Source organism: Lampetra planeri, chromosome 9 (genome assembly GCF_965212315.1).
Source record: "Lampetra planeri chromosome 9, kcLamPlan1.2.h2, whole genome shotgun sequence".
Lineage (NCBI taxonomy): Eukaryota > Metazoa > Chordata > Hyperoartia > Petromyzontiformes > Petromyzontidae > Lampetra > Lampetra planeri.
In genome coordinates, this window is record NC_136115.1 from 11,219,353 (window position 1) to 11,245,604 (window position 26,252).

The following is a 26,252-nucleotide window of genomic DNA, read 5'->3' on the forward strand; positions in this document are numbered from 1 at the left end:
GATTCGGCCTTCAGTGACTACCTGGGGAGAGAAAAGCAGCCGGGCATCGTGCTTGTCACACCTACCCCCACGTGAGTTGCGTTGGCCTTCGTAGGTGCTCGCTAACAGCACTTGCCTCAACAATCTGTTGAGGCTATCAGGGGTTTCTCTGCCTTTGTGCTCGTCGGTCACCGAGGAAGTAAAATGGTTGAACTCTCTTCAACATATTTCCCAGGTTGAAGGAGCGGTTGCGCTGTTGTATACCAAAGTAGGCCCTCTCATCCATCGGCCCGAGCTCCTGGCTTGCCAACCCTTCGGTCACGCCTAATTGCCGTTCGCAAGATCGCACAGGCTCTCTCCCGGTTTATAGTTCATCCGCAGCGAAAATTGCCAACTGCTAGAGTTGTGTGTTTTTTTTTGCTACAGTTGTGGCAACAGCTTTTGTAGTTTTAAGCCATTTTGTTTTTTTCAAAGTGGAAAACAAACGAGCGGCGAAGCACAAAGAGACCGACTGGGATGGCACCGGGTCAGGCAAAGTCCAGTGAGCTTCAGGCCTCGTTACAATGGTTGTGAATAGAGGATTGTACTGATTGCAGATGGGCCCCGTTTGTTACTCGGCTCCACAATTAGACCGCTTGTTGTTGCGAATGCAGTTTAAATGGTGTCGCTGTGGTGCATGGCAGAATATGACGGTGCAGGATCGGTTGTCACGAGATGGTTTCGGTCACAATTAAGTAAAATAAAACCAGCAATTAAAAATAAGCTTATATTCTTAGGTTTTTTCTCGGTAAAGTCACGTAGGTAAAACATTAAAAAAGTAAAATAAAATAAAAATCACGACGTTTATTTTATTTTATTTTACTTTTTTAATGTTTTACCTACGTGACTTTACCGAAAAAACCTAAGAATATGAATCTTTGCAGTCACGAAAGCTTCAAATCTAGAAAAAAAAGAGCTTGTCATGCAAAAGCGTCTTATTTGGGGAAATATACTACACCTCCCAATTGGCATGTGACACCATAGAAACCAGAACCGCGAGCGCATGTTGAGTGTGGCCGTGTGAGCCACGAACATCAACACAGAAGCCCAAGGAGCTAGAAGAGTCCCTTTGGCTTTGTCAGCCTCTGTGCATAATCCTTAAAATGCCAAGTTACAGAACTCCCACGAATCGACACATCTTGAATTTCGCATTGGCAACAAACATTATTCGTATTATTATTATTAGGTTTACTAATGATTATAACCACTACTAGGATTGCAGCACTCTATATTGTTTCTATTTTATGATTGCAGTCGGTGGTTTTAAGAGCGAGGCAGTGCGCTCTCTGTGTGTGCGCTGCTGGCAAATGACACATCCACGTTGGAGAGCTGCGTTGCCAGGTAACCGGCTGGGTCGCAAGCTGCGTGGTCATTCACGTCGCACGAAACGGATAAATATCCCCTGCACCTCCCGATTATCCGCGGTTGGCTACGTACAGCGCGATAGAAGAAGATGGTCAACATATACGTAGACAAACAAAGACAAAGACACCCCCTATAGCCTTAACAGACTGTTGAGGCAAGTGCTGTTAGCGAGCACCTATGAAGGATGGCACGGCACACGAGGCGGTGGGTGTCCAGCACCACGCCCGACCTCCTTTGTCTCGCCAGTGGCGATGTCTGCACACCGCACAAGGTACTCATTTTAGGTTGAGTCGACCTAGGGGAGAAGGCCTCGGACCGGTTCAGATAATCGTCACCGGTGTTGGCCGTGAGCGGGAATCGAACTCAGGTGGACGGGTTCGTAGCGCAGCGCTGCACTACCGCTCCCCACATGTACGTAGGCACACACATGTTACATACATCCACACTTTGCATTGGCCAGATTCTCAGCCCCCTTTTTTCCTGAGCTTCGAGGACATGAACTTCGAATGGATTTTAGCAGCCATAACATTTTGACAAAAATTGTGGCCACTAGAAAAGCTGCCGGGCCCGTTGGCTTTCACGAGTGATGCGATGTATCGTAGTAACGAGCTTGTTTGTTTTTTGCACTCGCTGTTGAGCGTCTCCTCCTCGCTGGCTACTGCGCCCACATTGCACCCTTTCCTAATGGTAATTTTCACTCGTCAAGCTGAACAATATATGTAGCTGCATTAAATGCTGTTTCTATCTCTAGGGTGCACTACTGATGCCATTCTTCCTGAGGATTGCCCGATTTGACATGGAGCCAAATTGCAATTTGAATGTAAAGATTTTTGATTATTAAGCACTTGTGCAGATTTGGCGAAGTTGCAAATTACAATCTCAGCGATTTTTGACGCATAATGCGATTTCGTATCGGTAGTTAAGACCTCTATTTGTACTTGTTAATATATTCTTGTTTAGTGCAGAAGAGGGTAAGCCATAAGGCTGCTCGAAATAAGAAACATGAATGTACCAGTTTACAGATGGGAAAACCCGGGCGATGGGTCAATTGTGGGAGCTAAGGCCTTGAGTGAGGATCTGAATACTCAAGAGGCAGAGTCTGGTCTTGATAAGGAGGAGCAAAATGGCTTCACAGAATCTTGGGGGTGGATGGGGGCCAAATGCAGATATTTCACGGGCAGGGTTTTACTTAAGTATATTCTTCAGTGCTGGTGACTCAAAACGTATTATTTCTTATTTTTTTCTTTTCTTTTGCCAAGTAAGGCCCACTAAGCTATACAGCGATTTTTCCAAAGCGACCTGGCCACAAATGTTAGCTCAACGAAGTGGATTATCACGTGTGGACATTTTTAGCAGCCAAATACTCGAAACGCATGATTCTAAATGTGGAGGGAATAAACCCGAGGAGCCGGAGAAAAATCCACACGACCACGGGGAGAACATGCAAACTCAAATTATATAGGCGTCAGGGTCAGGATCGAACCCACAACTCCCGCTATACCAGGTGAGGGAGATGGCGTCTTGCCACCACAGCGCCCCAAACGTGGATCTGTTCTGCTTCCCGAATGCCCCACAGCAGTGAACGCTGCACCAATGTTGTGGAAGGTTGGTATTTCCGCGCTACTATACTTGCGATGTTTCGCACAGTCTCTTGAAAGCCCTCTGCTTAAAAGTGTGCGTTGTGTAATAATTGTCTTAATGAAATGTATTAGCATGCCTCTTTCAGATTGCTTCTGAGCATGCTTTAATCAGCAGCGTGCAGTTTAGCGGGGGATTCATTGTGTACATTACGAGAATCAATATCGAAAGAAACCAATTACTCCAACCACATTCAATGTGCTCTGAATCCCAAGTTGTTGTTATCCTCCTTCACAATTTAACGTGCTTACTTACATAAATTGTGTATTAATAATTCATGATTTGTGAAATGTGTACATCGAATGTGACAATTGACAAAAATGCGTATAAAAACGTGTGCGGGATGCCTCTGTTGCGCATTAGAGCTGTGCGGTTCTTACGCTTCCAAGCCGGCAATCTCGATTTGATTCTTTGAGTGGAATATGGCTCCTTTTTGGCATTATGGGGTCACTAGAATCACGATGGGTAGGGCTATGTCCAAGCCCAGCACGCGCACCGGAGTGCACGTGGGTAGAAACCCGAGCGCTCGGATAGACCCACTCATACCGGGGAATAACCTTCCAAGGGTCCACACAGATGGCCTCACATGCACACATCTGTGCTGCCATCTCTGGGCCACCTCGCAGCCCAGAGTTTCACGATCTGTGTGGTTCACTAAGCCAGGGACGCACGCGGTGGCCCAGCCGTGGTGCGCTCGCCGCTTATTGCAGAGGTTGGCGGGTGAATCCGGCAGGCCTCGCTGGTTGCTCCTACGGATGTGTTAGCCGCAATACAGGTATTGTCGGCTTCACAGTGGAGAATAAACATTCCACGGTGTCGTTTCGAATAACGGTAGGCCATTGTGTGCAGGCGTCATTATCCAATTTGATCAAGTTTTTTTTTCCAACTGGCTTGCAAATTGCTTCATTGGGAAACATTTCAATTGTCACCCCCTGCATGCAAAAATATGCCTGATAGAGGTCTTTGGACTCATTGAGCCTTGCCTGGGTGAACAAGCGTAATAAATAATAACCCGAACCCCCTTTTCACCTATTACCTGTGGAGAATTACAGACGTCCAGGAACGTTTTTTGGGATAACGGGATTAACTGCAGGTCAGCTCACGGGGACCATGGATAAGATGACTGCAATTAAGAGGAGTACTATATTGCAAGCATTAAACCCTAGTGATTTCAAGTATGGCTCCATCGTACCAAAATTAATGTAGGTGGTGTTGTGCTCGCATGAGGCTGTGTGTTCTGCTGGCGATGGTGTGGTGAGCCTTGTGGTTTGCGAGCGAGCGGTCCGCGTACATGTGTGAGCATACCTCCTACCCGCAGCGAAGGGCTATCAAGTGTCACTGACTGCTGTGCTTCGTGTGCTGCCCTGCGGAAACGTGTGCATCTGGCAGCAATTTCCCTTCTGCCTTCAGTCGTGAACGCTTAATGCTTATCCCTGTGCTTGGTGTCTGGTGTAAGCAGGAGCGAGTGTGTGTCGTGCGTATAAATCATGCATTACCTGCCCGGAATTCCGCTACAGATGGTTGTGGTGATGCACACCCCTGTGGGCAGATCACCAGGTGTGTTTAGCAATGCTTTGGCAACGGTTGCCTTATTTCGCGAGTGAGTGCAGTGCTTGCAAGAGGCACCCAATCGGGAACCCCCACCACATGTCAGGTGGTCGTGGGTCTCACCGAGCTTGTACCTGGTTATACAAATGGTTCCCCCGTTAACAAAGGTATTGTGGGGATTGGCGCCCCCCTGAGCGTTGGCCTGCCCGTGTCCTGTTGGATCCACTTTTATGAGTTCCGTGTGGCGGCACGAGTAGGCGGGGGCGGGGGGCGCGGGGGGGGGCTAAAGCTGAGGGCCTTGTCACAGTGCAAAGCGCAGACACGTGTGGGCATTTCGCTCATAAAGCCTCGCGTTAACCTCCCAACGCATAACGGCTCCCGAGGGTGTGCGAGTGTTGGCCCCAGGCCCCGGTCACCTCTGCACTACACAAGCCTTGCTAGAAAAAAAGTTGTGTGGACTTGGAGTTCCACAAAAGTGGCAGCTCAATGGATAACAATTAAATGAAATAAATGTTCCACCCGTACTCAACCCACCAGCAGATGAAGGCCTCCCCACGTCATTTTGGTCATGGGAGTTTTTTTTTTTACCACGCTGGTCAGTTTCAGGTTTGTGAATATGAAAATGCATTGGATGTAGAATAAATCACGCTCGCCAAACGAAGTTAACCGGAGTGTGTTTTGCCACGTATCAGATGGTGGCAGTACAACCAGCATGTAAATGGGAACGGTTGTGCATGATGCAGACCGATTCTGGGGCACTCTGTTGGAGATGAAATAGCCATCCCCATCCTACGTACATTTAATTATAAGCCCGCCCTTTTTTCAATGTATTTTCCAGGATAACGCGGTTGAGGTCAAACACGCAGGCGGCTGCCTATTTTGTTCAGAATTAGCGTGGCAAAAAATAGCAGGCGGGCGACCAAACGCAGCATTGAAATTCGGCCACCTGCCAATGCATGCCAGGGCCGAGGCTCTCTCCCTGTTTTATGGGCCTGTAGAACGGAACGTTGAGTTTACAGGAAGCGCGCAAACTTGCATCCTCATTCGTTCCTGCTCGACTTCGTTGCTCGAGCGCCGCGCGTATATCTCTTTAACGGTAATTTAAAAAGGAGACCCGAGATCAATTTCGGGGGAAGCGTTTCGGTATTTTCCCATTAAGCGATGCCTTGGGATTGTATTTAAGGGTGGGGGGGTGAAAGTAGATAGAGTAATTGGAATGTTAAGATTACTTTTAGGCTTGAATAAATGTTTACTTTGATTCATTTTAGTACACCCGGGTATTTGTAACACAAAACTGGTTGTTGCCACAAGAGACTAAATGAGGGTAATTCAGGGTAGATTGTGGTTTGGTCGGCCAATGTGAGAGCACATTACGGCCCATTTGACGAATGCGTTTCGCTATCGGCGCTTTTGCACTCGCTTCAAAGCATTCATTTTCTGTTTGGCAAATAACGGCATAAATCTGGTTTGTAATTGTGAAACATTGTGCGCTGAAAATAAGATAAGCCCGTTCATTGGCATGGTTATTTTTTGTAAGAGCAGATGGTGTATTTGTATAATCGGATCGAATGTGAATTTCATGGTTCTAGTTTTCAGGGACGTGATTTTGGTTTGGCTTGCAATTCGGAGCTTCTGAGTTTGAACCCTGCCGTGCATGTTTACCGAATCCGAGCTTAGATATTTATACGGCTACAAGAAAATGCTTCGTACTTGAGTGGTGCCATGTGATGTGTCGGGGTTGGAACACATTGGAACATGTTGGAACGCGTTGCTACAAAATAATGCACGACAAAAGCCCGATAGGGCGTGTCCACGCCTGTGTCCACGATGATAATTATTGCGATAAATATTCAGTTGAGTGATATAAATGCGTGTTTGCATACTGTTGCCAATGCAGCATTATGCAATTAAATGATAAATTTACAATACCAAGAGAAGGGGTAGCGTCTCTAAGTTTCACCACTGACAAACACTCCTATATCATTATCTAAATGGCAACAACATTCGTGGTAAAAGTATTGTACTGGATTCATAGACACGTGATCCAATGCGTCCATCGTGAGCATTAACTATTTTAATCGCTGGATCGTTATGTGCATAACATCACCTTCCAAAACACCCAGCCCATGACTGTAAGCCAGACGACCAAGGGGGAGAAGGATCCTGGCTTGTGGATTTGGCACGGGCCTTAATTTTCCCTCTGTGGAGCCCTTACCACCTGAACTCTCCTGACTCTTTCGGGTTTGCCCTCTAACCCCAGAACGTCTGGTGACTCTCAGTGGTGGTGTATCCGCAGCGAGAGGGCCCTGGCCCGCACACCGTGAAGGTGTTTATCTTTGTCTAACTCCGGAGTGTTTCTACGCAAGCCGGCTGGGTGGCTCGGTGGAGAGCGAGTGGCTCGCAATCGGAAGGTTGCGAGTTAGTATCCTGGTTGGGGGGTTGACTCAGCCCATTGGCCCCTCAGGGATCAATAAAATGAGTACCGCTTTTGTGTGGAAGTCTCAACAGTGGTTGTCCGATGGAAAAAGTCATCCCTGCCATAGGAATGTGAAATTTCCTCCACTGGCTCAGGGCTGAAAATGGGAGATAAGCAACACCCCAATGCTCATTCGAGAAATGGTTAACTTTGATGCACACGTGATAGCAAAAAATATAAATAAATCTATAAATTGGACAAAGATTTTAGATGGATTTTTTACTCACGATTTACATGTCCTCATAAATGTCAATTAATAAAGTCGTGTTTTCTCGTGGTAAAAGCATTGACCTCTGTCCACGTACGTTGATTAAAGAAAAAAAATCAATCTCTTCCATGTAAGAAACTCGGTGTAATAGATGTGCTGGTAATGGAGTTTTTGGCTTTTTCTATCACGATTTTTCATTTCTAAAGGGGTAATTGCCCACTCCATCTGTTTGTGTTTGTGACACATTGCACTGTAATGGCTGTGCGATTCTGTTTTTGCTCTGTCGCCATGCAGCCTGCTGTCGATGTGGGCTTGCTACTAGGCTTCGTTCACAGCCTGCTCTGCTCTTGATATCGTGGGTGGCATCGTAGCCCGGGACCTGGCTAAAGAAACCAACTCGCACCGTATGCAGGAGCCTTGCGATGCGTTGTGATGAGTGTCATTGAGGGTTTATTATTTGTTGGAATGGGGTCATAGTTTTCATGGGATTCCCAGATCTAATTTAAAACATTAGGAACACCAAGGTGCCTCTCACCAGATGCACTTCTGCGGCTGTCTGGAACACACTTCCCATATTAAGAAGTCACTGGAACGATGCATTTTTTTATCTAGATTGAAAACTCATTTCTTCAGAACTGCTTTTCGTGTTTTAGTTTGTTGTCCTTTCCCCGCTACTCCAATTACCACGGTTGGTTACGTACGGTGTGAAAGAAGTTCAACATACATACGTAGATGCATTTGCGGACCTTGATTAATTGGCGCTCGCTCTACGTGATCGTCACTTTCTTCGTAGAAAATGTACAGTGTATGGATACGCTCCACTGGAGTCGCTCGTTTTGCATAGGTGCAAATTCCATGTTCTCATGGTGGGGGTCTTACTCTCCGTATAGAAGAACCCCTGGTTGACATCCTGCAAAGTAATACGAGTGTTATTGACCCTGTGGGAAGTTGTGATGAGACCACCTTTCGGCTGAATTTGAACTTGCAACCTCCCGATTGTGTGTAAAGCGCTTTAATCACAGCGCCACCTGGCTGCATTTATGCATCTGCACCAAGCAGAATAAAGTTCAAGGTATTTCTATCGAGCATGCTGCATATTCACCCTGTGTGCAGATGGCTTGTGCCTTCTCTGACCCATTTTTGCCCTCCGTGGTGTTTTGCGGAGACATTGCAACACCTACCGGAATAACAAGTTGCTGTGTTGTTAATCTCTCGGCATTCAATTAGGCGGGCCATTAAACTCATCCCTCGGCCTGAATTCTTTCCGAAGGGGACGGAGTGAAGGTTTGACGAGAGCGCTTTGTGCACAGTGGCAGGGCCCGGGACTGTGTGCCGCAGATAAGCCAGGCCAGGCAGGCGCCGGGACCTTATCGTGCTTGTGTTGGCTGTCCAGAGCGGCGATAGGATTACTGCAAGCACCACTACTTTGTACGTGGCCACTGCGAACGCTCTCCGCTAATAAGAGAAAGCCTAAAGGAGCGTAGCTTCTGCATCGTTGAAGTAGATGTTCAGGGTGGCGGTAGTGGCAGTGCACAAAGTAGAACGTCGTCAAGGATATTGTGGGTGGGCTTGAATTTCCGAATCCCCGAGCTGAGCTTTGTTTGTGGACACAAATGCATTTGCTGAAAGAGGCGAGCGGCGGCCGCCTTTACATTCCACAGCAGCACGCGCAGCTGGACGCTATTGTGTCGGCACGAATACCGGTCCAGCGATCCAAAGGGGTTGTACCCCTTAATTATTATTTACCAGAGAAAATTCACCGAATGCTTTTAACATTCAGTGCAGTAGTAACCCACAAAGTATGGTGCTCATATTGACGTTGAGTTGCGTGCATCGTGTGTGAACTAAAAGTGAGTTCTCTCCATTCTCGAAAGGGCTTCAAGGGTGGCACTTACGTTTTTCGGCGTCTGTGATCTGGCTCGCCGAATAGCAGGCGCTAGTCCTCCACTATTGCTGACCCTGTCGCTGGCCTGCTGGTGGTATAACTGTAAAAGAAGTGTTTAGCTCTTAAAATCATATTCAGCAACATAATCCCATTAGCACGGAACAAGGTGAAAATGCATTTTGAGCGTGCATTGTGAGGTGCTTGGCTAATAACGGCATTTTCTATTTGCACTGTCGTCAGCATATACATATTCTGGAACCATTATGTTTAATTGCATGCAGAAAGTGCTGTCATTTGCAGAAGGATGCACCTACGCCTGGCCACCCTTAAACACAGAGCAGAACACTTGCTCCAGCCTTCATCATTACTTGAATGTTTTCAGATTACGGCAACGTATTATAATATTATGGGCCTTCATGGTGGGAAAGTAATGTTAATTTGCTCGGAGTAAAAGTATTGCTTTTTTTGCTGCTCCATTATACACGGTGACTTAATGTTCAAGTTTTATCGTGTGCTATATATTGTTTTCAATTTCAACATCTATGGCTTGGGTAATGAACGGCTCTCATTTCTACGCAGCTTTGCCAACAATGGGGGAATGGACAATCGTAGACATCAGCCCTCACTCCCACTGTATGTACAGTTACGGCTCATTTACCCGGAGACCTCGTTTTGTTTTGACTTGTGACCTCTCGCTGGAACACGGTTGCATCAGCGTGATGGCGCACGCGCGCTCTTGACGTCACGGAGGCTGCAGTGCCCTCCCGTGCCCTCGGTGTGCCGTGTTTGGGTTCAGAGATGAGCGCAAGACTTTTTGCCTCAACCAGCCATCCCAACCTGCGTTGCTCGCAGCCCGATTGCACGCGCACGTCCACGGAGGTGACTCAACATGGGTATAGATGACCGCCAAGGGCGTTGAGTCCAAGCCTCTGCTAACCCACCGAGTTGTGGGCCGTTGAATCCAAGCCTCCGCTAAAGCAACGGGTTGAGGGCCGTTGAGTCCAAGCCTCTGCTAACCCAATGGGTTGGGGGCCGTTGTGTCTAAACCTCTGCTAACCCAACGGGTTGAGGGCCGTTGAGTCCAAGCCTCTGCTAACCCAACGGGTTGAGGGCCGTTGAGTCCTAACCTCTGCTAACCCAATGGGTTGGGGGCCGTTGAGTCCAAACCTCTGCTAACCCAATGGGTTGGGGGCCGTTGAGTCCAAGCCTCTGCTAACCCAACGGGTTGAGGGCCGTTGAGTCCAAACCTCTGCTAACCCAACGGGTTGAGGGCCGTTGAGTCCAAACCTCTGCTAACCCAATGGGTTGTGGGCCGTTGAGTCCACGCCCCTGCTAACGCAACGGGTTGAGGGCCATTGAATCCCAGCCTCTGCTAACGCAACGGGTTCGGGGGCCATTGGAGGAGGCTGCAGGGCACTAGGTGGCGAGTTCCCGGAGTTCTCCATGCAGGTTCGGCCACCGAGCCCAGACCCAGCGAGGCAGCGAACAGCGCCCAATGCGAAACGGTGCGAGGGTCTGTTGTGCCGGGAAAAACAAATCTCTCGTCCCAGATGTCCTTGTCGAAGAGTGGCGGCTGTCACAAAGAGCGAGACACGCACAGGCAACGGTTTGCAATGAAAGCCGCCGTTCCATACGCGGTGGGGGTGATGATGTTACCGTTGTGCCAGGTGCGGGGTGCCCCTCCTTAGGCAAAATGCAGTAGAAAAAGCTCAGTCAAAGGAGGTTATGGGTTGGACCCATGTGTTGTGGGTAATTGTACCCAACTGAGCACCCAGTGCCCCAATTAGCTGCATTCAGTTCCCCCATATGTTCTGCGTGTTGCTGTGGTTGTCACTGTTCGGCCTCCTGCTGTTATAGTGGCTTCCACAAGCTCATCAGTGGTGCACCGTTTATCGTCCTTTTTTATATCAAGGGCTCTCCTGATCTGATTGCCACTGTAATGACCAACCGCAAATCCTCCTGCAAGTATATCCATTGCCAGCGTGGCGTATTAACAGACTTGTGTGAATGTTTCAAGCCAAAACAAATATTCCTTTAAGAGAGTCTGTGCGAGCATAGAAAAGAGAGGGTATGGTAACAGCCAAAAAGGACATGTGGTTTTTGACGCACAGTTTTAACACAGTCATGCGTGCAAGCACGTGTGCACACGGGCGAATTGTACTAATTCTGTACATTTCCTGATTGTATTGGGGGTATTCATGAAGTTTCCTGTTCATTTTCTACATCTGGCAATGCCTGCAAAGAGTTACGAAATGTCACCATCTGCTGCAAAGTGAACCTAACAACATCACGTGTCAGAAGAATCAGCCATTGTGTGGATAGCTCCGATAAACAATGACTGGAAATAGCAGTGACTTGTACCCAAGTCTCTGTGTGTACGCCGAATGGGATTCCGTTGGGATGACTTCATGTCTAATCAAAGACCACTCCAGGAAAGTTAAGAAGAGGCTTGGCTATCTGCATGATACATGAAGCCAGCCTGCGGAATGTTGACCTCAGCGTACCCAATCAGGTGTTTCGCTTTCCTTGGGTCGGCCCTGCCCACCAATTTCTGTGCTGGGCTCCCAGGTGGGTGGAGGCAGTCAAGGGGGGACAGCCACGGGCCACGTGGCTGCAGTAAACGGGCAACTGCCGTTGAGAGCAAGTAATGAGAGAGCACTCCCTCGGGGTGTCTGGCCAGGAGAAGACCCTCGGTTGGCATTAGAGGGTGGATGGTGCTGTGCATTTCCTAAGCACGCATTTAATAGCGAGACCGTCCATTGATGGGGTGGAGAGATGGCCTTGAGGCAGCGGGAGCTTTTTGGTTTGAATACTTGGTTTGGCTTTAGACCAAAGCCTTGGCCTAACTGTGCAAGGCGGTGAAAGTAGTAGAGCTCAAGGTTGAATGCTTCTGATCGCTAATAAACACAATCTAACTACAAAGGCATTGCTCATTGTCTGATTGGTAGACATAGGTAGCCTTGTGGAGCTAAGATCATAGTTGTGATTTGTATATGTTAGTGTGAGTTGCTGGCATGTGGTTGTTGCTTATTTATTTGACGAGATCTTAACTACCTCGCCTGGCATACAGGAGGTCGTGCGTTCAATGCCAACCCTGACACCTGTTTATTTGGAGTTTGCGTGCACTCCCCGTGGTCGCGTGGATTTATCTCTAGGTCGTCCGGTTTTTCCCTCCACATTTAGAAACATGCGTTTATTTGGCTGCTATAACTTTCCACACGATAATCCACTGCAGGTCGCTTCTGAAAAAGAGCTATATAGCTCAGTGGGCTTTACCTGGTGAAATAAGAAAAATTGTGTCTAGTTTTTTTTATGATTGTGCAGAGTGGGTTTGCCAGTTTTCCATCCTCGTGTCCCATTCACTGCACAACCTATGGTGCGCCACCCTTCCCACTTGTAGATCAAAACCCATACATATTTCTCAGTCGGCCTAGGTCTTATCAGAACTGCACAGCTTACTGTAACAGGCTTATACAAAATACCGGTACCAAATCTTGGCACAAATCAATTCCTGTTACCCGATCACAGACGCTAATTCCCAGACCGTCTAGGTCAAACCGGACAGGATGGAACCCTCGTACCACGGCATAACCATCATGCTTTGTGACGGCTTAATGGCTCCCGTGTCCATGTTGAATATCGCCAAGGGGTATGAAGAACCCGAAGGGGCATCTTGATCCCTGCGTTGGGTTGATCCTATGCTGCACTAAGCCAGGCTCCCCTCCACACTCCCTTACCCTGTCCTCTAAATATATTAATGTTTTCTGTGGGACTCGCGAGGCGTTGAAAGAATGTACATAAATAGCACGTGACATTCTACGCTCGGAGCGAACGGCAGCACTCTGGCTTACCCTTGCAGGCCCGAAGAGATGTATCGCAGAGTGGTCATGTGTTTCTAGTTAAGGCCGTGCTGATTGCTGTACGTGCCAGTGCGTGTGGATATTATGTATCCGGGCTGTGCACGGATACATATTTGAACGTCGCTCACGGTACCAAGTATTTGTATTACGATGTAGAAACCGCAGTCTTCAGATTTAATGACTGGATGGCAAACCGTAGGCCATGGTAAGTAGTTGACATGGTAGCACGCTGTTGTAGCACTTGGCATGTCCAGCAAGAGCATTGATGAGGCATATCTGAATGCTGGTGAATTTTGTGTACAGTTGCTTGTGTTCTCCTCCGTTTGTATTCAGCATGTGCGCTACTCTTTTCTTGCACGTGGTAATATGTTCAGGAGCTAAAGGCCACTGTTGGGGTCTGCTCGCCTCGTCGAGAGGGCTTAAGGAGAGAGAGTTTGTGTCGTTTTTGCTGTTTCTCCTCCTCCGTTGAAGGAGCGCAGATCACCGTGGTTTACTCTATGGTATCGTGCACTGGTTCATCAGGAAGCTTTTTGGTAAATGGTTTGATCAGTTGCCTGAAAGTTCAACACATTCGTCAACGACTAACTTAAAACGCTGGTCGTCAAAAAACATTTTTACATTTAAATTCCCACCAGGCCACCTGGTGTAAAGTGCAGCCTCCAACTCTTAATAACCTTTATTTCTCTGGCCTTTCTCTCGTCACATAATGAAGGGTAATTTCCCTAAACGTTGCCTATTTTATATATTTTATTTTAAGGCCATAGTGTTGTTGACGAATGTGTTGCGTTTTTTGTTAATTGTGCATGTGCACCACAGCAAATGCTGCAGCATCACTTAGCAATTGGTGTCGGTGCATGTTTGCCTACGTGTAATGTGTTTATTTATGAACATGTATGGCACTACCTCATTGTGCTTTTAACACATTCCTGCGGAGGGAGCTGGTAGGAACGTTGGGTTGCTCGGTCAATGGCCAGGGTCAACGGCGGTGTGGTGTATTCCGCAAATATGGCCGACTGTGCGGGCGGGCACAAGCCGGCGTGAGTAGGTTAAACATTGAGTTTTATAAGGGCACCACGTGGTGACCAGCCCCTCCCCACCCAGCCCCACCACTCCCACCTTCCACCCAGCCTCTCCCCACCCTCCCCACCCAACCCCTCCCCACCCTCCCTTCTCCACCCAGCCCCACCCCTCCCATTTTTGGGTGCACGACGGATGTACAGACACAATAATCCCCTGTGGGCTGGTGTAACCAGGAGGTTCCTACCAGTATCAGTCTCCCTCTCTTTCCCGTATGTACCAGTAAATGGGTTTTCTCATATTGCAAAGCGGCAGAAAAACGCAGTGCCGCATTTGCAAAGTCCAAACGCTGCAGCCTTCATCAACCACAGGCTCCCACAGAAGTACGGTTTAGCCTCTCTGCTTGCGTGCGCGCGTGCACATGTCACTTTTGTTCCGTCTGTGCCTCTACGTTCAGGTGGCATCCTTCAGGCTCCGAGAGCCAAGCCTGAGGATCCGATGAAACGATAGCAACACTTTTATGTCAGCGCATGAGCGTAATTCGTGTTCAGTGCCACAGAGAGCGCTTGGAGATGACACTGCACGCCGCCAGCGGTCCGACCCGGTAGCACTGCAGTGTCTAGGCCAGTGGGGCGATGCAGCGGTCAGAATGCCCAGGCCTTCGGTGTCATCATTATTTGTGGAATGGCTACGTTCAATGCCAGGCAATTGTGAGACTTTTTAAAATACGTTTTTATTCCCCCCCCCCCGCCCCATTTCATTCCAATTGTGCTGTCGACATCACCAAATGAGGCGAAGTCTGTCACAGGTTGCTACCTGGAGGCAGCATCTTGGTGGCGGCTGTATCAGTGCTCTGACCACAAAGCTACAAGGCCACCTTGTACTCACTAACACTAACTAGTTTTGTTTTATTTTAACAGGTAAGGCCCATTGAGCTATTTAGCTCTTTTAAGTCTTGATCCCACGTGAACATCTTAACGGTTGTCACACGGTCTGCCTAAGGTGATGGGGAGATCACCCCCAGTTTCGCGTCATTTTCAGCAACTTCCACCGCATTAGCCTTGCAGACGCGTTTTATTTTTTGCACCTTTTCATCGCAACAGCAAGAGAGTCGTGCGGTAGCAGGACACCTTTAATCACTCGCGCGTCGGTCCGCCGTTTCATTTTTGGCGAGCGCGCGGCCCGGACGGCGCTCACCGGGCTCGCATTCACCGGGCACGCGTGCCGCAGCATGGGGCGGCAACGTCGCGACATTCCGGCCATCGCATGGCCCGCCCGGACGGTGCGTTGGCGTAGCGTCGCTTAAAAGCACCGTGCCCCAGCGCCACCCCCGCCCTGCGTGCTGGTGCGAGGAGAGCCGAGGCGCATTTTCACTCCGTGGCATGCGCTTTGCATAGATAGGCGCATCACCACCCACACACGCAACAGCCCTCCCTCCCTATCTCTGTCTCTCTGCACCAGTTGTTCTTTCTCACATTTAAAATTTATTTTATTTCTTCCCTCCCGTCGTCTCGCCAGTCATTTCCCCAGGCCCTTTCCCCCAGTTGTTGGTTGCCATGGGAATGCGTACATGAGGGCAGGGGGGCTGGGTGCGATTGGTAGCTGTGGCGGGCGCTGCATCGTCCCGTGAGATGGTTGGGGGGGGGGCCCGTATCCGAATGTCGCAGAGCGTCTGCAGGAGCCAGCAGAGGGAGCGGTGGCGCGGGGCTGTTTTTGCGCGTGCCTTGTTGTTCTGCGCACACACGCGCACACGAGCACGTGCACTGTGCGTGCGCAGATGTGTGCCCTTGTGCCTCGAGGGATCTTTGTGTGTGGGGGAGCGGTAGTGTAGCGGGAAGCGCGCTCGCGCTACGAACCCGGCAAGTCGAGTTCGATTCCCGCTCAGGGCCAACGCCATTGACGATTGTCTGAACTGGTGATGGACCTCCCCTAGGTCAACTCAGCCTCAAACGAGTACCTGGTGAAATGTGGAAACATCGCCACTGGGGAGACGAAGGCAGCCGGGCATGGCGTTGGCCACCCACTCCCTCGTGTGTCGTGCTGGCCTTCATAGGTGCTTGCTAACAGCACTTTCCCCAACAGTCTGGTCAGGCTATACGTGGAATATTTGTCTTTGTATGTCTGCTGAACTTCTTTTGCACCCTACATAGCCAACCGTGCTAATCGGAGATGGGTGGTGCTTGCGTATGATGCCGATGAGAGCCATATTTATTTTGTGAATTGAAAATTGTCTCCAGTCTTCACTTTGTCGGTCGCACAAACAGCTTTTGTGGTACACAGGCCAACTAATGTCACGTCCAGTGGAAATTCACATTTCCTTTCATTGGAGCCAAGTGAGAGCCCACTGAGGTACAGCTAGCCGCTCATTTTGCTATAGCCAATTTTAATGAGGGATGTTGGCTTGTAACACCGGAACACAGCTGCCCAGCCCTTGGAACGACATCACATGGACTTAAATGTCCCTCCTACTGCAGATGTTGTGCTTTGGTATTTCCCTATGGATTGACTCGCTCCCACCGTATGATCGTGGAATTTTCACGGCTGGCCTCAGGGCTGTGAACGGGAAATGAGCACCAATGCCTCAATGCTCGTTTGAGAAGGGAATCACTTTAACTAATTATCGATGAGAAATAAATTAATATAGAACCGATGAGGAAATAATATAGAACGGGAAAGAGAGGAACACTTTAACAGAGAATGGCTTGATGACGACGTGAGAGATTGGTGGTAGAAAGATGCGCACGACTTTGAGCATATTGGCACAAGACAGAGGAAAGCGGAAACAAATGATGAAATGTGCAGTGGACACCTAAGGGCTACCCGTCCATGAATCGTGATGATGAATATAGTTCACTGCGCTGCTGAGCTGTGTATGTGTGTAATATTGCATGTGTGCGTACATGCCGGAGCGATGTTATTGCAAGCTGAATATTTAATCGTGGTAATTTTCTTTGCCCTCAGGAGCTGGAGATAATATACTCTTACCTGCACGGGATGGAGGCGCTATCCAATCTGCGGGAGCCTCAACTAAGGTGAGCGAGGCTGACCGTGTTCTCTTGTAATATTTAGAATTTAGATTTTTTTTTTGTGTGTAACACGCGTAGTTTTCATTCACTCTCAGATAGACAGGGAGAGAGAATGACCAGGGGCGCAAGAAGCCACAGACAAAGCGGGAAGGCATCCAGGACCGGTGCCAACAGTTGTCCAAGATCCATGCTCCTGTATCGGGATATTTGGCCAACTCCTATCGTGAGTGTTTAAATGTGTGGGAGGACACTGGAGTGCCCGGAGAAAACACATCCATGTGAGAGGGGGGGGGCGGTGGCTCGGGGCAACACTCGATCCCCACATCGATGTAAACAGGTAGACGTTATTACCCACTTGCTGTACTGCCACCATACCCTGGCAAGCCAGGAGATGGTGACCTAGACACCTACAGGGTAGGGAATTTGTGTGATCCATCAACCCTCACTGTCTATCTATCGTCTTTGCATTTGCCTCCCTGTATCTCTGCAGCTGCGTTGGTTTCTGGTTTAGGGTGTTTATCGGTCTCCGGTTAAAACTCTCAACCATCCATCCCTGCAACTCATCCCCAAAGTCTCACATCAACCAAGCGTCGTGGTTCTTCCCATTGCGAGACATAGCCGTCCTCGGTTGTTTTGAGGCTTTTTTGTCGGTGCCTTGCATCTGTATTCATTACCGTGGCCCCGATCTGGAAATTGCACGAGTGACAAATAAAGGAAAGATATGCGGCGCGCGCACTTCCTGCTGTGATGTCTGATTCAGAAACACGGTCGCTAACCAAACAAAATGAAAAGTGCACAAAGGAGAAGCAGGAAAGATGGAAGCTTGGAATTGCATTGAGGGATTGGAAGAGCAACAAATGGGTTGGTGATGGCATAAAATTCAGGACGATTAAGAAAAGTCGGTGGGCTCGGGCAGGACCCGTCGCTCAAAGGGACGATGGACGACGACGAGGAATCATGACAGAGCGTCAGCCAAGGGATGGAACGCGTCCCAGTGGGCGTCGAGCGAGAGGACGGAGCGATAAATCAGCTCGCGTGCAGGCGTCCGGTGGACTGTTACATTGCACAGCCATGCCGTGAGAGACGGCGATGGCTTGCGGATGCCTTTATTCCGCAGTGGATAGACTACGGTCGAAGCTTTATGATGACGGTGAGTCGGAGCGATATACAGACATATATAAGGAGCATTCTGATGCATTAATCGAACAAAGACGGTCACTGCTTCGCGCGTTTTCAGATGCGTTTAGGCAACCGTCTGGAACGCTCTTCCGATATAGGAAACCACTGGAGCTATGCACTTTTAAATTTAGATTTAAAAAAAATTTCTTTAAAACTGCTTTTTGTGTTTAGCTTTTTGTCCTTCCCGCGCACCTCCGATTAGCACGGTTGGCTAAGCACGGCACGAAATAAGTTCAACACACGTACATTAAATGTCGCTTTAACTCCACTAAGAAGACGAACTCCGCTCGGGAGTGAAGGCGGCACCCGCCTCCCGGCGCGTGGTCCAGTGTGGGGGGGCCGTGCAGGTGTGAGCCTGTCGGCACTGGCCCGGACCACAGCGGGGACCCCATGCGTCTCTCTCGTTCGGCTTGTGCTCCACCGTGGGCCTCTTCCAGTCACGGCCCTGGTAGAGAGAGAACGCTGAGTCACGTGTTCGGGTAATTGATCACCGCCTCTTCCCGTGCGCCGAGGAGCGTTGTTGCATTAATTCTGATGGATGGGCGTTGAGGCAGTGAAGGAGGAGACCTCCCCAGGCTCAATCACGACTGCTGCTCGTGGTTTCACACAGCTGTTCCCTCCACGCCGGTTTTTCGTTTAAACTCGATTTGCATCTCATGGAATCCATCCGTGTGTTATTACATTCCCTTCACATTACATCCCCACGTACGTTCCTTTGAACCTTATGAGATCATCTGTCTCGGTCAAAGTCCTTTTAAATCTTTATTTTCAAGTGTTAATTTCAGGAAAGTAATTCATCAGACAGTTTAATTTTAAGTTTTATTATTCTCATGAAGTTTTCTCAGTAGGGGGTGATGATTGCTATGAATTTTCAAATTTAGAAATTTGCAACAATTTTTTTTACATTTTGCAAAGTTGGACCATCACGCCCAGCACACGGTGGCCTCTTCTTGTGATTGACCTCACGGCATATTTACCGGCCACTCTGAATCAGAAAGGCACGGAGTATTTATTTTACGGTTAACACGCTCGCCGTATTAATCAGGGCGGCTGCAGATTCAAATGCTGAAACTCTGCAACGAGTGGTAATTGCGCTCCCGCCGTGCCCTGTCAACAAGGCTACGTGGGAGTTTGTTTGTCGGCGTCCACAGGATTGTTCCGATTCGCCACTCGGGGTAACAGAGCACACCTAGGTAGGGTTTTTTGTTGTTGTTGTTTAAACACATGCCAAGCACAGGCCCAATAGCCCAAGACGTCAAATGGTCCGTTAGAAGCAGCGCCATCAAAGTTGTTAACGAGTTAACACGTTTTTATTAATTGAGCCAAGGTTATTATAAAAGCTAGGGAAAAGAGACCATGGGAGGGAATTTCGAATTCGAGCGGTGTGAGGAAAGAAGCTGAAAGAGAAATGTTTCGACCTGCAGTATCGTGAATGAGTGGGTGAGTGGGTGAGTCAGCGGGTGACTGGGTGAGTTAGTGGATGGGTAAGTGGGTGGGTGAGTTTGTTGTGACCAGCATTGTGGTGGTTGAACACAGTAGGGACGAGACTAAACAATCTGACTGGTAAACAGAGTACTCAGCATGAGAGAAGGAATCAGTGTGTACAGTTTATGGGAACAGTAAACATGGTAGTAGCGATAGAAGAGTGATGTGGAGGCAACTGACTGCCAGTGAGTGAGTGACAGGAGTGGACTAGTGAGCTTTGAATCGTCAATCACATCGACTGATTTGCGTTGAATATTAGTTAGGGTAGACAGTTGGGAAAGTGCACGTGACTTCCATCAAAACGACAAGCTAAGCCTTTCTTCGAATTGGCTGTGCACATTGCATGCATAACGCCTCGCCTGTGGGAGCTACCACAGGTTGCCTTGAGGTGTGCGCTCCGTGTGCTTGTGCAGTAGCGCGCACGCGCACAGCCACCTGCGCTGGGGCATAAGTGACAGGCGTCTCATGGGCTTGAGTGAACGGAGATTGCTTTTGGGATTTGGTGCTCATTTAATCGTCCAATTACAAGCGGCTCCATCCTCTGAGCCTCGAGACAATAGCAGCTGTCACCTGGAGCCCTGCCCACCCGACTCACATTGACTGCACAGCAGAGAAAATTTGGCTTTTCGTTTTTTCTCAAATTTTCATGCCGCATACGCACGGTCTCCAGTCAACAGCCTATCCACAATTTTGAGGTTTTTCACATCGAAGGAACCATCATCAGACGTCAATCAACTGCTGGTTGAAATCCTGTCTGTGCTTATGTCTCCTGTTCTCCACCATGCGCACATTAATTTATAACTTAATTGCCTGTTTTGTTATTACTTCCTGATCATGCATTCATTCTGTTGACACCAGTTGCCGTCATTAAAACCTTGTGCACCTCTGGCACGAGAGTGGATTGAGTGTAGCGAGTTGGTGTGCTCAATTTGTGCCCAACATTCAAATGCCAGTGATCCGGATTTCATTCCCAGCCATGCGCGACGCTGACGATATTTGGTGTCTGGGCCTGATCTGCGCCACGCTGTGGCCTTGAATTGAGTAGCTGGTGTGTTGCGTAAATTGAAAAGGAGAATAGGCCAGCCACTGTGGGCTTAGTGGATGCTGACAGTTCTTCCCCTGACGTTGTGACGTTACACAGGGGAACATCGTGTGCGTGCACATCAAGTGGCATATAAGTTGACGTTGCAATGATAATTATTGACCCCGAGACCAGCCACGTGGCCTGGCGGTTTAACGAGCGGCTCGCAATTTGAAAGGTTGCAAGTTCCAATCTTCACTGGGGGTTGGGAAGCCAACTGTGGTTGTCCTATGGAAAAAATAAAAACGATAAACTATTTTTATTTTACCAGGTAAGGCCCACTGAGCTATATAGCTCTATTTTTAAGAAGCGAACCTGGCCACAAATGATAGCTCAACGAAGTAGCTTAGCACGTGTAAATTTATAGCAGGCAAATACTCTGAACGCATGTAAATGTGGAGGAAAAAACCGGAGGGCCTTGAGAAAAATCTACGCGATCACGAGGAGAACATGCAAACTCCAAACTGGGGCATCGAACCCACAACCTCCTATATACGAGGCGAGGTAGTTAACATCTCGCCACCTTGCCACCCTCATAGACTCACCCCCGCCATAGGAATATGGGATTTTCATCACTGGCTCAGGGCTGTTAACAGGAGATTACCATTGTCCCAGTGATCAGTTGAGAAATCATACATCACTCTGAAGTATGGTCAAATAATCCCCGTGACACGCACGGAGCGCAGTGCGTTGTCAAGTTACGTGTTTAACATATGCAAAGATTTACTCTTGAGATATCTTAAACAAACTTCAGTGAACGCCAACAGCAGCCTCCCTTCTTGATCTATACCGAGGGTGAATTGCAGACAGTCAAGTAACACCGAACCTAGAGTTGCAACGCAATCACATTACCAATGCCGCTATTAAAGAGGCTGTCATTCACTCTAAGTGAAGTCTACTTAAACAGTCTCTATGGCATTCCACTGCATGTTTTTCCATTGCAATAACCCTGCCCCTAATTAGAATTGGAATGGAAATCTCTGAAAGATAATGGGAATGCTTCGTTTGATGGTATTTTAATTGTGCTTTATATTCACTGCGTTTATGCGTTGGGAAGAAATGCAGCAGGGTACCGTGGAGGTCACCTGGATATCAATGAGAGTGAATGGCGATCGCTTTGATAGACGTCTGCAGAAGTGAGACTTGGTTGGTAAGTCGTTTATTCATCCAGAAGAGCCTCACTGAGTTTTGGGCCTATTAAGAGGACCTCCCTCTGTCACATGTGGCCCCTTACTTTTTGTGGAGTCTTGAAGCCAGAGCCTTTTGAGAAAACTCCCAAAGCGGACGTGAGAATATTTGACAAATTGGCAAAGATGAATTCGAAAAATGCCCTTTCTGCACTCGTCGCCCAGCGGGTTTTGGAGTCTCATGGATCTGCGTGACCCGCCAACCCTTGCCTCCACACCTCTGAATCGCAGTCGTGCGGCACCGTGCTCCGTGTGTAAAGTGTGGCCGTGTTGCCGACCTGCTTCTGCCCGCGGCCATGCACGCTCATGGCCCGGTTCCTCCCTGGATGTGTTGTTGTTGCTCAGGGTCTGCCGAGTGACGCAAGACGCTCATGTCGCGGAACGACGCTCGCTCCACACGTGATGCATGTCCCATCATGCACCACCGAGCTTCATTGCTTCACCCACGCTGCTTGCTGCATGCTAAACTAAACTTTACCAAACTTTTTTTTTATCTCACCAGGTAAGGCCCACTGAGCCTTATAGCTCTTTTTGAGAAGTGATCTGGCCTCAAATGAAAGCTCAACGAAGTGGCTTATCACGTGGAAATGTACAGCGGCCAAATACAGTACTCTAAAAGCATTTTTCTAAATGTGGAGGGAAAAACCGGAACATCCGGAGAAAAATCCACGCGACCACGGGGAGAACACGCAAACTCCAAATATACAGCAGGCGTCAAGGGTCCGGATCGAACCCACGACGTCCTGCATACCAAGCGAGGGAGTTAACATCGTCTCGCCACCTGTGGCACGCCATGCGGGATGTTTGCGCCCAATGCACGGCCACTTGTCGGTCGCACAGCCAACGTCGCTCCGTCCCAGTCGCTCTCTACACCCAGTGCTCTTCGGTCTCCCTCGAACAAGAGACCTTCATCTCACGGCTACCTCACGTCGTTCAATATCGTGCGCCTGCACCTGTTTATCCCTGCAAAGCACGTACCGTAATCCCCACACGAAGTTCAGAAACGTCCATTAAACCGACACGCCGACTGTCGCCTGAATGAATTTAGAGATGACCTGGGCGCGTATTGTTTGTACATTGGCTCCGTAGAGATGGCCGAATACTGACCTACGCTATTGTGTGGGTGCCCAATGTCCGGGGAACACAGCTGGAGGGGGTGGTGGTGGGGAGGGTGCCACAAAACGTGCGGGCAGCAGCGCTTTGTGTGCAAAGGCGGTCGGAGCGCTCCCTGCCGTCGTCGTGAGGCGTTGCGGCCTACGTGTCCGCGTAGCGAACGTGCGGAGGGCACGGAACATATATAAGTCACTCGGGCTCGGCCAACAATTACATCGTCCTCGTAGCTAATTTATTCTTAATTAGACTGGCTTCTTGCCAATTTATGTATGCACGTACTCAATGTTTTGGTTATTTTATTAGGTTTATGATTGCGTGAACGTCAGCGCGCCTTATTACTTTTATGAGTAGCATAATTTGCACGTCAAGGCACGGCTTTGTAAATATTTTTGAAAACGTGTTTTATTGCGGCGGGAGCGTAGTCACTTGTCACGTGCTCCCACAGCCCAACAAACGCTATCACGCTGCCTCCTCGCCCTCTGCACATCTTTCACCCCCATGCCGGCTCCCTTTTGTAAAGCACGCTGCATTGCCGCTGCAGCGCCCGTGCACACCGCGAGGACCGTTCATGTGCCCGCATTAAATGGTCTATTAAACATTGCAACTGTGCATTAAAAAGTGTAAAATCTCACCGTTACCCGTAGAGTATCGGGCGCAGCGTGGCCGTGCTTAATCAGGGTTAACCGGGTGCTGGTGGTGGTCTGCACAGCGCGATGGCTTGGCCAGCAAGTGCGGGGTCTTCCCCACGGAGTTGTGCGCATCGAGGCGTAGGGCCCTGGATCTCCGCCACCCGGCCCGTCTCCTGCGCCGCAGGATTCAATATATGACTATCCCACCTGGAACGTAATCTTGAGATGGGACGACTCGCTTGCAGGGATGTCCCAGGGTGGCAACTCACGCACGTCTCGCAAACGCGCGATGACCCGTACGCAAACATTCTAAGTCTGTAAATTGCATGGTAAGGATTTGTTCAATGAATATCACACCCAGTCCAAGCTGTGGATTAATACTCGAGTGTTTCACACCGCCGCTTCGTGTGGAATCCACTCTCGCCATAACAGTTGGAAATGGTGTGCGAGTGTGTTTGATTGATAGGGGCGCCATGGTGGTGAGATGCTTACTACTTTGCCTGGTATGCAGGAGGTCGTGGGTTCGATCCCGACCGTGACACCTGTATATTTGGAGTTTGCCTGTTCTCCCCGTGGTCCCATGGATATTTCTCCGGGTCCTCCGGCTTTTCACTCCACATTTAGGAATCTCTTTTTTTCGTATTTGGCTGCTATAAATGTCCACATGTTAAGCCACTTTGTTTAGCTTTCTTTTGTGGCCAGGTTGTTATTGAAAGAGAGCTAAATAGCTCTGGGCCTTACTCAGTAAAATACAAAACATTATTTAGTTGTAGTTTAGTCTTCTTTATCGTATACATTTAGCAAAACCGAATTGATAAATCAACTGCTGGATGAACGGACTCAAACTGTATGTCTATATACCCGAGTGGCTTTACTACCCGGCTTCGCCCGGGACTTGGATTCTTGTCTTGGATTAATGCACGGCCTTCGCGGAGGGTGGGGGGGATGCGTGACGTCAGCAGGCACACTGCGTGACGCTGCCGCATGCGGGTGACATCACAGATGTGACGTCACCGCTCACTTGCGTGCAAAATATATCCATTATTGCGCCCCCACCCCCCCCAATTTTTTTTACAAAGGTCTATACATTTCGAACAGACACACATTCACAAATTTCCCTTTTATATATATAGCTATCGCCATATTGTCGCAGTAGTTTCATTATACAGTTAAATAAAGCTAAATATTCCGATGTACGGCAGACCCCAGTGATCAATTTGAGTTCACGTCTGAGATGGGATTCACTCAGCCCACCACCATCGCTACCAGGTTGGCACCATTGGTGGGAAGCGAACAGTGGTTTCGTCCTTTGGAGGGACTGGTCCTCGCCATAACAATGTCAAATTTTCCACTGTTAGCTCAGGACAGCCAACAAATGCAAACCATCCAGACCCTTCAGGCTTTGTTTTACAAAAGTATTTTATTTTCGATAATCGGTGGAAATTGAATGCCAGAGCAATAAAACCGTAGTCGTATTTTTTTTTACCTGGGGTTTACACGCGTCGGAGAACCGGTTTCCTCTGGAAAAATGATCACTGTTGAGTTTCAAAGCGGAAATTGGCGTCGTCTCTCGTGTTTGCGTTGGCTGCGCTCCCGGCTGCGCTCCCGGCGCCGCCGGCGGCGACGTCCCTGGCCGCTGGGCCGCCCCGCGGCTCGCGCAGCGCCATCCCCGGTCCCCAGCGCGCGACCCTCACACGGCGTCGTCGTCGCTCGGCGCTCGATTGCCAACGTCAACACGCAATTAAAACGTGACACCCTAGCCCCGGCCGTGTGTGTGTCACCTCTCTACCCCTCCGTTATGCCATCCTTATCAAAACACACCGACGGTTCTCCTCTTTCGTTGTGTGACACAACAGGTTCATTAAAAAAAAAACCTTCTTTGGATTGGTCTTTAAACACTAAATTGTTGAACGGTTATTTTTTATACGCCATTTAATTTTAGCAAAGTGGCTCATGCTGGCCACTTCACGTGGTCTCTCTCCATCAGTTCCGGTCCAGTGTGCTGAGTGAAGTAGTCGTTGCATACACGGCTGCTCAAGTGGTACCTGTGAATCGGTGACAGTGGCTGACTTGTCAACTCCAGTATCAGCCACATCATCCAATGCGCGTGGTCGCGTGCTTGCTTTCGGCATTCACATGCAGCGCATTGAACAAATGCTGCAATAAATATTCATGTCGTTTTGCCGCACAACTGATGGCGACACTGCGAGGCTCGTGTGGAATACCAGCGCTGGCCATCTGCGTCGTTGGCACAGGAAGGTCCGAGGTGGTGTGGTGGAGAACCTTTAATGTCCAGATTGATATTGCCTGATAATTGGGTCACCGTGCCTCTTTTTGCGTTGCCATTTGGCGCACCTCCCCCTGGCAGCCCGGGCACCGCACTGACGAAGGGTTTTTTGAGGGAATCATCGAGCACGGCTTCCGTGGCAGATTGCAAAGCCCTCTTGGATACGTCTCCTAATGAGCGTTATCGCAGCAGCGGCAGCTTCCCTAATGGCACAGTTAATGGTGCGAGGGGAACAAGCGCGGTCTGATTG

At 49.1% G+C, this 26,252-nt stretch overlaps 1 protein-coding gene across 6 annotated transcripts in view; it reads left to right on the forward strand.

Annotated features, from left to right (window-relative positions):
* LOC144720673 (rap guanine nucleotide exchange factor 2-like) overlaps nt 1-26,252 on the forward strand; it is a 232,657-nt gene that overhangs the window by 45,470 nt on the left and 160,935 nt on the right. For all 6 annotated transcript variants that reach the window (XM_078597611.1, XM_078597614.1, XM_078597616.1 and 3 more), the window contains exon 2: nt 16,977-17,047. In XM_078597611.1, coding sequence (XP_078453737.1) covers nt 16,977-17,047 — 71 coding nt within the window. The remainder of the gene's footprint in view (nt 1-16,976; nt 17,048-26,252) is intronic.